This window comes from Pelecanus crispus, chromosome 7, assembly GCF_030463565.1.
Source record: "Pelecanus crispus isolate bPelCri1 chromosome 7, bPelCri1.pri, whole genome shotgun sequence".
NCBI lineage: Eukaryota > Metazoa > Chordata > Aves > Pelecaniformes > Pelecanidae > Pelecanus > Pelecanus crispus.
The window spans coordinates 17,121,441-17,135,030 of NC_134649.1; the positions used below are offsets into that span (position 1 = coordinate 17,121,441).

A 13,590-nucleotide genomic window follows, 5' to 3' on the forward strand; every position below is an offset into this window, starting at 1 on the left:
AGCTGGGGATGCAGTACAGGAAAACAAAGTCTTTCATGATTGATAAACAGACAAATTCTCAAATACTGAAAGAAAAAGCAAATATTCAAAATATGCACTCGCTTTTGCGTACCATAAAATGGCCATTAAGATTAGGTTTAATGAAAGTACTCCTTCAATATGCCTCAAGAACATTGCTTTCACTTAGCAAATGAAGTGTTTTCCAGTTCATACACCAAAACATCTGCAATAAGATAGTCCTAAACCTGAGTGATCCAAAGGTGTTCGGTACATGCCAGAAGAACCACAACAGCTCAAAGTTCAACAGCTAACAGAATGCTAGTGCTTTACATACACATGTTTACAATACCTAGGTAAACTTTTGTCCTTGGAATCTTCCTACTAACCCCCCAGACCAGTAGTACTTTCATACCAAATAAGCTATCAGAGTGTACAGGGGTCACAACCCAAAGGACTTAAAATGCGTTGGCAGCATTTGTTTAAAGAAATTCAAATACACTTCATATCAGTGTACTTCTTTACAAAGTTAGGAATAACATAGGGTTAAGAGTTACTCCAAAAGCAAATTTGGAAGCACTTAGGCATTTGTGCAGACTTGTATCCTTCAAGGCAGAAAAAAAAAAAAAACCAAAACAAGATGAGACAAATTCTTGACTACCACTTGGCACTGTAAATATACTACTGACAAGAGGTCCCAATTTCCATCTTTCTTTATTTCTGCTATTAGCATACAGTTGTATGTACAACTCAAAGCACAGGAAAAGACATAAATCACTGCAAAAGATAACAGCATGCACTGGTAAACTGCCTAGAATTTAAAGCCTCAAAGTGTGTGGAATGTCAGATTGAAAACAGAAGACTGTCCTAGGTACAGGATCAAACATCTGGCAGCATATTATTTCATAAGACACAAGCATGCAAGATTTAAAATCCTGAATGTTAAGAACATTTGACATGTTTTATAAAGGTTATCAGGCTGTATTGTTCAGAATTGAATATGACTTCAACACTCAAATTAGACAAGGCTGACTGAGAACTCATTACAGACTCAGGCTCAGCTGATGAAGGCGATTCAGTGAGTGATTCTGAGCTGGCAAGGAAAAAACCCTCACACTTCCTGTACAGGGACAAGTGCAGCTAGTCCTGTTTGAAGGATGCCAACAAAAACCTCTCATTTAGACTTCAGATTGCTGAACAAAGCATCAAAATAGCTTCTAGAAGCACATGCTTTTGCGTAAACCATTTATGTTCCTTTTTTTGATGAAGTAGGCTAAAGAAAGAGATCTATCATCATCCCACCCCAGGAGTATAAAGCCATCGCCTTTCAGATTGCTCCCCTGACAGCCAGAAGTGGCTTTCACCAGAGACACTTCTGGCAGCTGAAGAATCACCCAGATGACAGGAGAACAGAGTACCTGTTTTCTAGTCCTTTTTACACTTTCAGAATAGTGCTGATAGTGCTGATCACAAAGCATGCTCAAGATCTGCTAACATCTAGCTTTAACTTTAAAGTTCACATTTAGTAAGTTATGTTAGTAGGTAATTCTTCGTACTTAAAAGCACCTCTTAAGTATGCTTCCCAATAAGCATCACTTCTGATAACTCCAACTTATGCTCCAATTATCAATACTGCTTTCCTTGTCAACTCTCCCATTGGCTTTGTTTAAAAAAAGCATTTTTCAGTTTCAACTAAAAAATTTTCAATTCAGAAAAGTCTTTTAGAAATACACTTTACAGTTTATGAACCCAATCCACCAATGGTTTTAATGCCAATTAAATGCTGCTGTCTTTGGAAAAAAGATCCTTGACCACAACCCCCTTCCTAGGGTATTTACGTTAAATAATCTTGAGCTTAGAGGTACTTGCTGTTGTACGTGAAGCAGTCAAACTTCAAAGCCATTTACACATTTGTATGAAGCATATTTAATAACATAGGCAGAAGACACCTGTAAGGTTCAGTGTGTGGAAATGCTTTAGACTAAGAAACCTTTTCCTACCACAGCAATGACTTTGTCAAGCAGACATAATGGATCCCATGCACTGCCAGGACATGACTGCACACCTGGTCTCCCCAAGGGGTAATTGCATTTTTAAAGAGGTGAGGGTAGGAAATCAGTAGGTGGAGGACAGGAAAGCTAGAAGATGAGGATGAGTCAGGAGATGAGCGATAGCCGTACTTCCTGGGCAGGACAGCGATCGGCATCTCAGGAACGTCAGAGAAAGGAACAGGAGATGGGAAAGACTGAGCTGAGCCCAGGAAGGTCTGACTAAAACACAGCTCCTCACACCCAAGCTCCCCCAGGAGTGCAACAGGAGGCTAGGATTGCACAAGAGTCCTAACGATTACGTGAGGTGAATGTCTAAACAACTTGTCAGAGACAGCTCTTGGTTCTGATCTTAAGATAGGGAGAAAATTCTTGTTTACTTTCTGCCATGTTTCTCTGATATCTGTAAATACTTTTACACCTATGTAGTCAAAATAATAAAAGCTAAACAACATAGAACAGCTAACAGAGTCCTTTGGCTACAGCAGTTTCAAAAATTAGCAAGCAGCCCATGCACCTGTAATACTTCTCCATACACAAGCAGTAAAAACAAAAGACACTTCCACAGGAGTAATAGGAATGCGGGTCATTTGCTAGTGACCAGCATTGACCAGAAAAGCTCCTTGGCAGACAACAGGAGAGTGAGGAAATGCATGACTTCCAACAGATGAGAAAATGTGTAAGAGAACCTTTATATGATTTTCCCCAAAAGGTTTAGCCTTTTACGCTGATGTAAACCTTTGTTGTTCGTATTCAAGGTGAGACTTTAGATAGTACAAAGAGGCTTCATTCAAAAAGTTAACAACAGTGCAAGCCAAACCTTTCTTGCCAAAGTTTATGCCTGGTGATTTCTGTGTTTGCAGAGGGACCAAACTATTTTCCAAATCCTTATCTTTGCAAAACAAACACATACACTCTTCCAAGTTCTGAGAACTGCTTCTTTGATTTTACTCCTTAAACAGTCTTCCACTGTTAACTCCCAGAACAAAACCTGGTTTAATTAGGTGCAAAATCCCTTGCTAACATAGCTCTTAATGCTTTCCAGTAGCCACACGCCCTCTAGATCTAGAATCCAGCTTCCTAAAAAAAGCAGATTGAAGTATTGCATTACAATAGCATTTTAGGAAACTGAAAAGGAAAGCAGATTGATTTGTCATGTAAAAGCCAGGTATTGTGGCAACAACCAGAGCCAAAGGGTAAGCAAAAACCTGACAACTTCCAGGCCAACAGAGTAAGCCAGATCCCAGGCTAGTCTCTATCAGCAGAACTACAACGATCTGTGTCAGAACTCTTCATGTAACTACAGTAAGCTCACTCCTAGGGTTCCCCGGCTCCTTGGCAAAGTAAGTGTAAGACCTAGGAGCTTAGGAGGAAAGATTATCTCTTACCCTTTTGCTTCCTTCCTCATCAGATGCAGCATCTAAAACTAATCAGGTTTTATTGATGTAAAGGATTCTTCTGTAGCTCTGAAGATGTTTACATGTTCTCTATCTATACATTAGTAATACATGCATATTATATTAGAAGGCAAATCTAAACACACAGGCATTTCTGATTCCTTATGCTGAAACCAGGAATAGAAAAGTACAAAAAACTTTATTCTTTGATGTAACTTGGATAGAGCAGTGCATGACCATTTAGATTGATGTCACTTTTACACTAACTCCTAAAACTGGAAAGAGATTAAGCTGGTATTTATGAAGAAAAAATATTTAAAATTATTACAAAAGGAGCTGAGAAGACTTGTCTAAAGAGATGTGCAACTTCTTAGTGTTTCAAGCAAGGAAACATACCTTCTATGTTAAGATGAGACTCTTACTAAGATTTTACTGAGAACTCAGTAAAAGCTTGACAACATTTCACCAGCTAGCTATCACAAAGGCTCTAAAAAGCTCGTTTTAACTTCCCCCACTCCACATATGCAGCAATGCTTTAAGATGAGGCAGTAAGACTGGGGCAAGTGTCCCTTCAAGTTAAGAAAAAGTGGCTGCAAATAGTTTAGTTAAACTACTAATAGCATTGTCACCCCATTTCCTTCACAACAAGCTAGTCATGTATTGTGGGGGTGGGGTGGAAAGCAATTCTGGAAGGCAAAAGAAATTGTGAGAAAAATGCTGAAGATGTACATGCATACACAATCACATGTTCAGTTTTCAGCTGCAAAAGCTGCATTTGGGTAGCATTCTGCACACATTAGCATTTTCTGAAAGAGTGCTCTAACATACACAATATATCCATAAATCATTCTAGAGGTCTAAACTAGACAGAAACAGAGACAAGCATGCACACAATGTAAACCTAAACAAAACACATCAAGTATGAATCACTAGCTTTTGCTATTGAACATGCTGCTGTGGTTTATTATATTTTATATATCAGTCAGACAGAAACACCATATAGCTGGAATTTTTTTCCATTAATGCACCTCTAGACATAATGCAAAGCACATGCTGTTACCCTCTCTACTATTCCACATTTGGCAGAGGGCAAGGTTTGCGCTTATGCTACTCTCTGCAGCACTAGACAGAAAAGCACCCTTCAAATACAGAAGCATCAGTGTCTTGCTTGTGACTTTCTTGCAGGAAAAAGACTTAAGACAGCATAAGGTCCCAGCTCACACCACACATTAGTTATTTTAGGACCGAATCCTAAAGGCTAGCAAGTCCTTTCAGGCTAATTGAGTCCTTTCCATGTCTGCAGACTTTCATAGGCACTACATGTAATCAAGACTTCCCCAGCATCTTGCTGGATTGAGCTATAATATCTGACCTCTACTGATGTCAAGGTATGTTGAACTGCTATAAAAAGGTTCCTTTTTAAGAATCAAACTTCCATCTTTGTTGAAGAGGCGGAAACAGGAAGATACCAAATATGCTCAGATAAAATGCGCATGCTGACTGCAGTGCTACAGAAAAATGCTTAGCATTGAAATACTGGTTAAAGGCAACGTATGAACACTTTTTTTAATTGCCATAAGTGAATTAGACAATACTGGCTTGGCTCAACAATTTGTGAATTACTCCAGATACCGCTGAACCTGCTTTCTCTTGGAGCCTTCCCTTCTCACTCTCCCCAACAAAGTGGTACAAAACTTCAGAAGTAATCTAGAATAGAGATTATGCAAAAGCAGACAAAGTTGATCACTGATGAGTTGTTGTTGGGGTGTTTATTTGGGTTTGCATTTGGGGGGGGTAATAAATATGGTAGCAGTTTATGCCTTAGAAGCAGTATTATGTCTGCTGATTAGTGTTCAGTGTTTTAAGAGAGTCAAAGCCAACTGACGGTACTTAGCGGAACAATCTTTCCTTGAAGACTCCAGAGATATTTTAAATGAAAGGTTCAAGATTACATTGTCACATTAATGTGACAAGATTATTTTTGTAACATGATACAGATTCTCTATCCAACTCCAGATAAGATCCTCCAAAGCACCTCCACGAACTACTTAATGACACTATGAAGGTCCAAACTCACAGTATAAAAGCAAAAGTTGCATAAAGTTCACCTGACCTTACGTTTCACTTCAAGCAAGTTTCAGCTTAGTTTTGCCGAGAGGTTTCCTGAACATTACTGATCCAGCCCTTCACTGGAGTGGGACTACTTTACACTTACATAATACGTATTTTTGAAGACTTACAAGTTGCAGCTAAGCTGTTAGAGTTTCTAGTTTATTTTGAATTTTAAAAAAATTGAAAGGCAAAGTTAACCAAATGAATGCGTTTCAAGACAAAAATTTCAACAGTTGCCACACGTTCCTTAAAATTGACACCTTTAACGCAGTTTTGCCCCACTGTTGCTCATTCCCACCTTGTACTGCAGTGTACAGCCACAAAACAGCTCACCCATTCCATGTCTGTAGACCTCCTCCTGAAACCACACTGTTAACCGGATATAGATATTGATCTGGATTAAAAATAAACCAGCAAAAAAGTGCGTATGTGTTGCTAAGTTGCACAGAGCTGCACCATCTTGCCAGACCCAAGTGGGGCAACGCACCATGGCACAGAGGCTAGAGAAGAAGGCACATTTACACCAGCACCACCTTTATACGCTCTGCTGTATCAGGCTGCTCCAGAAGCATGAAACAATTACAACTGATGTCAGCTGTAACTCAGCACTCTGCACTGTGGACCCTGTCAGAACAGGAAAAGTTCACGATACAGCAGACAAGACTTTATTTAGAGAACACAAAGCACTCCTATGACATCCTGCTTTTTCTCCCTCCACACAGATCAAAATTGTCAAGACAAAAATAGGGGAAATAATGTGAACTTTTATACAGCACAGAGAATGAGTATAAAGTTTCAGGATATTACTAGCGTGATTCACATTCGTAAGCAGTAAGTCCTGCCAGGCAATCCTTCCACCAGCTTTCTAAGTTACAAAATACTACCTTCTAATGATTATCAAACAATTATTTGGACATAATTCTTAGAAAAAGCAGCACTTTAAAAAACAATCTTTTCTGGTTTTCTTATAATCATTACTTACAGACAACCTTAAAAGATCAGTTCACATTAGCTTGAGATCTCACAGTGAAAAGATTAATTCAAGACTACTTCAGTATCAAAAGCTGGAGAATAACTGCCTGAATAGTTCCCTGAAAAGGTTATCTTGTGGAACAAACTAGTTCTCTTGCTTTCATAAAGTAAAACTCAAGCATGTTACCAATTAGTTATGTGCATTTACAAGAACTATATTTTGATTAACACTTTTAATTAAAAAGGAATCAATGGAGTCCACAGCAGATCAGGTAACAGACTCACTGATCCTCAAAGTATTATTAACAGGTAGACATCTCTGAAGGACCTGCACCAAGGACTTTCAACCCCATCTAACATGTCAGCAGCCTAGGTAACGATACATAGCCTCTACCAGGAAGTCCTAAGTACCACAGATATCTATGACCTAACAAGTACTGAGGAGCAAAGGTTATGGTTATAGAGTTGATTTGAACCATCTGGCTAACCAGTCAACTCGCAGGGAACACACATACCTACCTTATTCAAAGCTCCTTACTAGTAACAGGACTGTAAGAGCTGGTGGTATCACCATCCCTGACTGTGACAGAAATTTTAGCTTCCTAACCTCTGCAATGCTTTCTTTAAAGGAAAGGCTTGTGCTCAACATAGGTGTAACCAGGCACAACTGTACTTGCCTCAGGGAGTCAAAGCACAGGCACTGGTAATAAAGGCGGCATCCTTCAAGAGGTATTGAGAGGGAAGGGCCCAAGCTAACACTGCACATAAGTCAGTAAAGCTCTGAATACACAAGGACTAGCTTGGTCAGTCTTTAAAACTTAACCTTAGGTAAGCTTCAGTAGGAATAATGCAAGAGTTTTCCAAGTATCTTAAGACCTCTCAGATCTTTACTACCCCACTTTAGAACAGGTTTTTAATAAATTACTTGTGTAAAGGTTATGGATTTTAGCCTCATTTATTACCACGTAGGACTTTTCACTATAAGTTCTTGTAGAACAGGTAGTCATAATCATTAGTTGGACTGCTTCAGGATGAAAGCTATTATCCATCACCAGGAGTCAATTACTAAAGATAAACCAGGTTCAACTGCTGAACCTCGGTTTTTCCTCAACCAAGCATTGATGCGTTTGACATCGCATCCCCTTATCGCACCAGGCATCTAACAGACCCAGCAGCACCCAAACACCCTGGCTTCGGGAGCTGCATTTGCCGCGCAGACGTGTATTTTCTTTGTGCCTGTCATCAGGCCATCCGCTCGCAAGCGGACAGGAGCAGACGCAGATGCTGGGACACGGCTGCCGGAAAAGAGCAGCGCGGGGGGACCGGCCCCCACGCAGAAACGCCGGGAGAAGCACCCCTGAAGCGGGGCTGCGTCACCTGCCGTTCAGCAACGCCGCCGCCTTGCCTTCCCGCGGGACTGTTTCCTACCTGAGGACACCCACATGCAAAACCTCCGCAGACCCCAGGCGGCGGGAGGCGAGGCTCGCGCTCCGCAGAGGGCCCTGCGCGAGCCCCGCGCGGCGCGGCGGGGCGGGGCGGGGCGGGCGGCCCCGGGGTGCCTCGGGACGCGACTGAGGGGCGAAGCCGGCGTGCCCCGGCGGCGGCACCCACCCGGGGTCCACAGGGCCGGCAGCCCCCAGCTGCCGGCCGGCTGCGCCCCGGCATGCGCCTGCCACGGCCCCGCTTCCCACACGGTTACACAACCGCCCCCTCGCCGCGGCCCCTCCGCAGCGCGGGGCAGGGAGCGCTGCCCGCAGCCGCTTCCCGGCAAAGCGTGAGCAAACACAGCAGACAGCCGCCGAGGCAGCCACGCTCTCCGCGCCGAGAGCCGCCGCCGCCGCCGCCGCCGGGCGGCCCCCACCGCCCCCAGCTCCGCCCGCAGCCCCGCCGAACCCCGCGCCTACCATCGCGGCTGCTCCGCGCTCGGCTGCCCGCGGCTCTGCCCAGACACGCCGGCGCCCCGGGACGGACGGAGGGCGGGAGCCCGCCCTGCCCGCGCGCGCAGCTCGCCGCCGGGGCGGGGCGGGGCGGCGGGAGGCGGCCCCGAGCGGGCGGGGCGGGGCGGCGCCGCGAGCGCCGGGGCTCGCGCCGGCGGGGAAGCGGGAAGGAGCGCGGCGGCCGCGGCTGCAGGGGCTGCCCCGCGCGGGCGACGTGTCCATAAATGGAGAACTCGCCGCGGCGCAGCCAATCGTCGCGCGCCTCCGGGACGTCATTCCCGGAGGGAATCCCGGCGCGCGGCCTGCGCCCCCTCGCGCTCCCGCCCGCGTGCCGCGGCCAAGGGCTTCGCGGCCGCCGCTGTCGCTGGCGGCGTTTCCTGGTGCGCCCCCGGCTCCCCCCCAGCAAAGGAGGCTGCAGTGAGGTGGGTGTTGGTCTCTTCTCCCAAGTAGGTAGCGATAGGACGAGAGGAAATGGGCTCAAGCTGCGCCAGGGGAGGTTTAGGTTGGATATTAGGAAAAATTTCTTCACGGAAAGGGTGGTCAAGCATTGGAACAGGCTGCCCAGAGAGGTGGTGGAGTCACCATCCCTGGAAGTGTTCAATAAACGGGGAGATGTGGCACTTTGGGGCATGGTTTAGTCTAGTCTACCCTTGATTGGCTTAGAGTAGACTTGGTAGTGTAGGTTAATGGTTGGACTGGATGATCTTAAAGGTCTTTTCCAACCTAAACGATTCTATGATTCTGTGATCTCCGGGCTGCGCTCCGTGTCGGGACAAGCACCCCACCACCAAGCCCGGCACCGAGGGTGTGTGCGCTGCTGCCGTTGGGTGTGACGCGTTTTAAGCAAAATGGCATCGGTAATACCCCCGGCAAGCGTGCTGGTGCTTCGCACGGTCCCAGTTCTTTCCTCCTCCCATGTAAAAGTACCCACAGGTCTAAGATGCTTCTAATCCCTGGAAATACTGGAAAGTGCGAAGCATCTCGATAGCAGATGGATACTGAGACAAGTCCTAGGTGTACCCTCAGCACAAGAAGGACATGGACCTGCTGGAGCGGGTCCAGAAGAGGGCCACCAAAATGATCCGAGGGCTGGAGCACCTCTCCTGTGAGGCCAGGCTGAGAGAGTTGGGATTGTTCAGCCTGGAGAAGAGAAGGCTGCCAGGAGACCTTATTGCGACCTTCCAATACTTAAAGGGGGCCTACAGGAAAGATGGGGAGAATCTTTTCACTAAGGCCTGTTGTGACAGGACAAGGAATAACGGATTTAAACTAAAGAAGAATAGATTTAGGCTAGACATTAGAAAGAAGTTTTTTACAGTGAGGGTGGTGAAGCACTGGAACAGGTTGCCCAGAGAGGTGGTGGAGGCCCCATCCCTGGCAACGTTCCAGGTCAGGTTGGATGGGGCTCTGAGCAACCTGATCTGGTTAAAGCTGTCCCTGCTCACTGCAGGGGGGTTGGGCTAGATGACCTCTAAAGGTCCCTTCCGACCCAAAGCATTCTATGATTCTATGATTCTACCCCACAAATGCAAAACAAATCAGGTTCTTGCCTGGCAGTTGGCATCCACTCTGCGTTCCTCATATAGTTTCAACCAGAATACAATCAACACAACTTCTAGGGACTGCGTTTTCTAAGGGATCGAATCAGTAAACCCATCCACAGCTGAGGACTGTAGTCCTGCTAACAAACGCTTCTCTTCAGGCTTGAAGCCCTGTTGGTGGCTTTAATGGATTTCTAACAACCACCACTTCTAAGCTAGAATATGAATAAAATGGAAACAATATAATCTAACAATCGTAACAACAGCCAGACCCTGAGTCATATGTTAATACTGCTTCGAAACTACCTTGAAAAGCACTCTCAATAGCTACAGTTCCTGTTTTTCATCATTAGATATGACTGGGTTTTAGTTTAGCTCTGATTAAAAAGAAATGCAGTTATGGGGAAAATTAGGGAGTAGTTTATACATAATATATTTATTCATTTTTTATTGTTTGTTTTTATAAACAAAATAAAGACTCGCTTCCAAACTAATTTAGAGATTATGCATAAGCAGATTTACTTCTGACTTTCTGGAGGAGAGCATGCTCTGGCTGCTCCAAGGCAGGTGCCAGTCTGCAGCCAAATCTGTCAGTGCAGAGGAAGGGCAGTGCTGCTCAGCACAGGCGCATGGGTTTGTCCTCATGGATCTGGCTGCAGGATCAACATGCTGGTCCACAAACGTTAAATATGGCTGATGTAGTGTTACAAATTCAAACCACCCTGAGGTGCTCAACACAGAAATGGGACAAAAACTAGTTATCTGGCCCTCTCTTAGGTCCCACAAACTTTGGTGGTTTGGATGAAACACAACAGCCGCTTGGGCATGCTTCATCCTTGGTTTTGAAGAATACGAAAACACTTCCTCACCTCAGCTGGGTTTACACTGAATCATCACTGACCACGTGAAGCTTAGGATTTCCACAGTGGATTGCTTGGATGTTAAGTAACATCGATACGAGGGGTAGGAAATATCTTCATTGAGAAAGTAGCTAGGTGGTAAATATGAGCTGCAATAGCTATTAAAGCAAAAATGTGTCCGATAGTGCTAAAAGTGAGCAGAACTTCACAGGAGATGAGTTTCACACTTTGATTCCCAACAGAAGGTGAGTAGCAGCAGTTTTGTGGAAATAGGACAAAAATAGTTTGCCTCGTATTTCATTTGAACATGAAAGTGTTACAGAAATTTATAAGACTGTGATAAAAAGTGGTGAAAAAAACCTGTAAGAATCTGGAGAGCATATATAGGGCCAAGAAAAGAATGAGACTCGATATAGGTTTTGTAGGTTTTTCTATTTGCTTTGGATGTGGGTCTTTTTTAATGTCTAGGTTCATTTTCGTAAGACATATATATTTGTATGTATGTGTGTTTACAGGCATACAAACATCTTTATAACAGGTTATGAAAAAAGTAGAAAAACTGGGTTGTGGAAGAAGAGTAAAAAAGTGCATTCATACTGAATAGCTAATTGAGAAACTAGTCCCGAGTTCACTCCATTTTCCATGTGCTACTGGGGTCCATCTACTCCAGATGAACCAGAAGATGACTTTCAACAAAAATTTTAGGGCCGAAAGCATCAGTGCTCTGCATCTGCACAAACCTTTGCTAAGCACTGTGTGCACCAAGCACAGTCTAATTCACAATGAACTCTTTTCATGCTTTTAAACATAGTCGTTTAATTCTGCTTATTTTAATGATAAACATCTAATTCCCAAGCTGACTATATTAAGTGAATGATACTTATTCAACATCCGTGCTCAGAAGCAGGGAAAGGCATTTCCCTTCGAATGTCAGCGGTGGTGTGCCTGAATGGTCTGCATGCCTGGGCTCCTCCAGCCAATAATGTATAATAGTCATCTCTGAGAAAGGCAGAACACACATTTTCACCTTGAGGAGCTCCAGCAGAGTAAAAAGGAATCGCTGTACTTTTAAATGATGCACAAAACTTAGAAGTGGTGACATTTCTGTCATAAAATTCATATGGACAGGTTACCTTTAAAAGACCTAACTTGAAAAGATCTAAGAAAAATTCCCTGTCTCAAGAACTTCATCAGTCTTTTCACTGCGTGTATTGTCTGACAGTGTTGCGTTTGGTTAGTAACACCTACCAGCTCATGCACAGAAGTGCTAACATCAAAAAATTATTTTGAGGATGTTTTCTGGCTGCAGACAGTTGCTTGATCCTCCTGATACTGATCCACTAGTGCTAAGCTTCAGGAAAACATTTAGGTACAAGCTTCACTTCAGTGCCTGAGGAGGTTTACTGCCTTAGCATTCAGGACTCGTTTCAGAGGTGGGTACAGGCTCAGCGCTGACGGGACTGACTACAGCCTCTTCGCCATCACCTGATTCGGAGCCCACACCGCACCGGGCAGTGCCACAAGAGAGAAGCTGTTGCCTCCATAGTGCGGCTGGTAACTCACACGTGTGTTTCCACCTACCCGCTGCCTGAGTGACACTGTGTGCCAGCACTGAACAGGAATCAGGCTGATGCTGAACTGTATAAAGACTACACTGTCTGAAAAAAGAACATGGTCCTTACCTCTGGAAATGCCACAGAATACAACTTTCCCTTGCCCTCCATTCTAAAAACTTTATTGTGGCTTCAGAAAGAAGTAACTCTTACGAGAAGTCAGTGAATCTGGAAAAGATTAGGAATTTTAATGAAATAGGCACTGCCCTGACTGCTTACTAATTGGTTAAAATGGGCAGCAAAGAAAAAAAGGCATTGCTGCTTTTCTCTTACTTACAAAATATATTTAGAATAAGTTTTATAAGCCACTTATTTGTCTTCTGTTGATCAGAATAATTTAGTTAATAATTTAATTAATGCCTGAAAGCCACTAAAATAAGGCTTAATACCTTTAACGAGACATCGTACTTTTAGTTAGAAAACCCCACAATCTGGTATTTCTTAGAAAGACGAAGGATTTGTGCCATAGAAAACCAAATGGTATAAAATTCAGGAAAGTTTTAAAGTTCAATGCAATTTTTTTCTGTATCTGCTTTCCAAAGAATAAACAGACACTTTGTAATCTTAACGTTTTCTGCTAAAATGCAGATGGTTACATTCTGCCTTCAGTTACACTCAGCAACTGTAGAATTCTGCTTACAGAAAATAAAAAACGATTCAGCAATTTCTTCTTGTGAAATGTAGGGAGAAACAAAACAGCATGTATAAAACAAAGGCAGAAGTTTATGACTTCAAATGTGATGAAATAACTTCAATGATTAGGACAGGTTTCTATGTCGGAAAACAGTATAATCATTTTAGCTTGCTTTCACTCCTTTTCTCTGTACCTAACACAGTATCTTCCTTCTCTCGTCTCTTTTGTTGGCCTTAAATTAGAGAAGAATACCTGTTCAGAAAACATGCTTACTGGCATGTTCAACATGTCCATCTAAAATACCACTACAGTAAAAAGCACAGTAACAAAGTCAACAGCCCTTTTTCACCCACTGGTTTTGTTTTGGTGGGTTTTTTGGGGGGTTGTTGGGGGTTTTTTTTCTTTTTTTTTTAGGAAAAATAGCATGTGGCTCTTTTACTCTGGATCTGATTAAGAGGAGCCTCAGACGTAAGAGAGAC

The 13,590-nt window shown here is 43.6% G+C and overlaps 1 protein-coding gene across 1 annotated transcript in view; it reads right to left on the reverse strand.

The window, feature by feature from the left end:
- The window catches only part of MYO1E (myosin IE), a 97,048-nt gene extending 88,309 nt beyond the window's left edge, over nucleotides 1-8,739 (reverse strand). Inside the window, 2 exon segments of the mRNA XM_075714178.1 lie at nucleotides 8,455-8,498; nucleotides 8,500-8,739. Coding sequence (XP_075570293.1) covers nucleotides 8,455-8,498; nucleotides 8,500-8,739 — 284 coding nt within the window.
- Nucleotides 8,740-13,590: the final 4,851 nt, after the last annotated feature.